At 55.9% G+C, this 3,082-nt stretch overlaps 1 protein-coding gene across 1 annotated transcript; it reads left to right on the forward strand.

The window, feature by feature from the left end:
* Nucleotides 1–2,697, forward strand: NUDT16 (nudix hydrolase 16). The gene is made up of 3 exons (XM_032333073.1): nucleotides 1–261; nucleotides 377–646; nucleotides 1,391–2,697. Exons 1-3 carry the CDS (start codon nucleotides 124–126, stop codon nucleotides 1,568–1,570), a joined length of 588 nt encoding a protein of 195 aa, XP_032188964.1. The 5' UTR covers nucleotides 1–123; the 3' UTR covers nucleotides 1,571–2,697.
* Nucleotides 2,698–3,082: the final 385 nt, after the last annotated feature.

Below are 3,082 nucleotides of genomic sequence, written 5' to 3' on the forward strand. Positions count from 1 at the left end.
GTTCCCCCGAGTCCCGCGGCCGTTGCTGGCTCCCCGGGCCTGCAAGCCCCGCCCCGATTGGCTGGCGCCGGGTCCGCCTAGCCCCTTGGGCCCTCGGGACGGCGACGGGACAGGCGTGGGGCCATGGCCGGGATCCGCAAGCTGGAGCTGGAGGAGGCCCTGACGCTGGGGTCTGGCTGGCGCCACGCGTGCCACGCGCTGTTATACGCGCCGGACCCAGGGATGCTTTTCGGTCGCATCCCGCTCCGTTACGCGGTCCTGGTGAGAAGGGGCGCCCCGCCTTCCCCCCGCCCCTACCCCTACCCCGCCCCCCTCCTTCTCCTCCCCCGGGGACGCCGGCCGGGCGCCCGGGCGACCCCGCTGTCCCCTCCCGCAGATGCAGATGCGCTTTGATGGGCGCCTCGGCTTCCCCGGCGGCTTCGTCAACATGCAAGACGGTGGTCTGGAGGCCGGGCTGAACCGCGAGCTGACCGAGGAGCTGGGCGAGGCCGTGGCGGACTTCCGCGTGGAGCGTGCAGACTACCGCAGCTCGCACGCGGGTGCGGGGGCGCGCATCGTGGCCCACTTCTACGCCAAGCGCCTGACGCTCCAGCAGCTGGTCGCTGTGGAGATGGGCGCGCCTCGCGCCAAGGACCACGGGCTGGAGGTGGGCCCGGCCCGGGAACCCCACCCCCATAGCCTCCCTGCCCACCCACCCCCCACAGCCGATCCCCCACTTTCCTAAGGTAGTTAGGATCTTGGGCTTCTTTCATCTGGTTGACAAGCCACAGCCAGTGCAGTCTCCCCCCCGCCCCTCCCCGCGTCGCCCCCGTTAACTGGCCTCTGCAGTTGTTTCTCTAGGACACATCTAACCAAATCTCTCTCCCCGCCTCAAGCGTTGCATTCCAGGCCCCTGATTTTCTTGGGTAGAAGATGCGGCCTGATAGGTTGTTGTTAAGCTTGGAGAGTCGGGGAGTCAATTGTTAATGGCGATGGTTTTCAAACTTTGACAGGTATCAGAATCCGCTGGGAGCCTTATTACTGACCCCACTCCCAGAATTTCTGGTTCAGTGAGGGAAGGAAGGAGGGAAGGACCTGAGAATCTGTATTTTTCAAAAGTTTCTAAATGGTGCTGATGTGGCCGGTCTGGGATATTTTTGAGAACTACTGGTGAAGGGCCAGACATACATCCTGGAGGCAAGAGGCACTGTAGGTTTAGTGATGTAGGAGAGATTAGCATTTATGAAGCTGGATGGCATGGTCATTTGCCTGCAGAGAGCTGGGCCCACTAGGTATAAGAAATAAGTCCTCAGGCCTGGTTCTGGGGGACTGATAAGGGATGAGACCTGATCTGGAAAGATTGGTCTAGGATGAGCTACTTATCTTGTCACATGTCTCCTTCCTTTCACAGGTGCTAGGCCTGGTGCGAGTGCCCCTGTATACCCTACGGGATGGTGTGGGAGGCCTGCCTGCCTTCCTGGAGAACACCTTCATTGGAACTGCAAAGGAGCAGCTGCTGGAGGCCCTCCAGGGTTTAGAACTGGTGGAACCTGGTTCTCTTACAGCTCGGAAGATCTCCCTACCTCGCTAGAGGCAGCCCTCTGTGGACCCACGGAACCTGGGATGAGGATGTTGGTACAAAGGAAGGGAGGAGTGAATGGGGGAGGTTTTCTCTTCCAGGCCTGAGCCTGATAGATGATAACAGATTAAAAGAAGTATGTGCAGTATGTTTGAGCAGAGGGCCCCCCCAGCAACTCTCAGCATCCAGAGCAAAAATCTGCAGCTCATCCTGGGGCCCTGGCAAATTCCCAGAGCTGGCCTCCTCTCTGTCCGTGTGCATACACACAGCATGGCAGTCCCCGGACCTGTGAATGTGCAGTCTGTCCCCACATACAAGCTGACGCCTCCCCGCAACCCCCATGTGCAGTTTAACTGGAAAGTGGCATGTGTGGGGTCTAGCTTATCATCGGAGCCATCTCCTTGATGGGGAGGAGCCTCTGATCCAGGGGAGATTCTCTGCCCACACTCGTAGATGGCTGTTCTCGGGGGTCTAGCCCAGCATATGCTTGCTGCAGAGGGGAGAGAAGCAGAGGACCTTTTCTCCCTGAAAATCGTCACATCCTTGCTCGGGTGTTGGCAAAAGCAATATACTCCTAAAAGGTGGTAGAGGGTCCTAACCAGCTTCCTGCCCACTTCTGAAATTGAGCAGAAGGCTGAAAAAAATGGCCTGGTCTCCTTGGACTTGAACTTCTGAGTCCTGGTGCATCTCCTCCAAAGCTGTCATCTAGGACTCCTTAGACCGGGGACCTCAGAAGGGAAGAAACCCAGCCCTGGTCTAGCCCTGTCCTGACCAAAAGAGCCTGCCATTAAAGAACGGCTTATAGCTGAACCTCAGAGCCCTTCGGTTTTTTGGACAAATTATTTGTCTGAGGTATTGGAGATCTGGGGATGAGAGAGCCACGGGTCTTTCTCTCCATGGGGTTAAAGGGTTAAATGGCAAATATCTCCGGCTTCATGGGCCACATGGTCTTTGTAGCATCTGCTCAGCAATTTAGTTTCAGAAGCAGCAATGAGCAACAGATAATGGGCATGGCTGTGTTCCAGTAAAACTACTTTATGCAAGGAGGTGGACAGCCACCTGTAATCAATTTAATTGATGCCTATTTACATGTTTCGTTTATATCAGTGTTAAGAAGGAAATAAAAGATTGACACAGGTCTCGCCTTGAAAGGTTTTACTTTTTGCTAAGGTGGTCCGGAAGGGCCGGCCCTCTCTGAAGAGCAGGTACACTGAAAAATAAGATGAGCTACCAGGTAGGAGGGTGGGAAGAATATTCTGGGTATTCCAGGAGTAGCACGTGTCAAGGTTCTGAGGAGAAATCTTGGCAGATTATCCCACATCAAAGAGAGGGGAATTAAATTCCATTTCTCGATTGGGGTGGCAGAGGGATAAGCAAAGAATTTGTAGTCCTCTTTAATTTGCCAGAGCATGGTCTAGAAATGGAAGAAGGCCAGTGTGATTAGGCTCTAGGACGCAAGGGGAGAGGACGCTGGAGAGGCGGGCAGGAGCCAGATGGCATCTCACAAGGCATGGCCGGGGCTGA

Source organism: Mustela erminea, chromosome 1 (genome assembly GCF_009829155.1).
Source record: "Mustela erminea isolate mMusErm1 chromosome 1, mMusErm1.Pri, whole genome shotgun sequence".
NCBI lineage: Eukaryota > Metazoa > Chordata > Mammalia > Carnivora > Mustelidae > Mustela > Mustela erminea.

Bases quoted from the DNA above. Each gene is read 5' to 3' on its own strand.
- NUDT16 (XM_032333073.1), top strand. From the start codon at position 124: ATGGCCGGGATCCGCAAGCTGGAGCTGGAGGAGGCCCTGACGCTGGGG. The intron at 262-376 runs GTGAGAAGGGGC...CCCCTCCCGCAG, and splicing joins CGCTCCGTTACGCGGTCCTG to ATGCAGATGCGCTTTGATGG. The intron at 647-1,390 runs GTGGGCCCGGCC...TTCCTTTCACAG, and splicing joins CCAAGGACCACGGGCTGGAG to GTGCTAGGCCTGGTGCGAGT.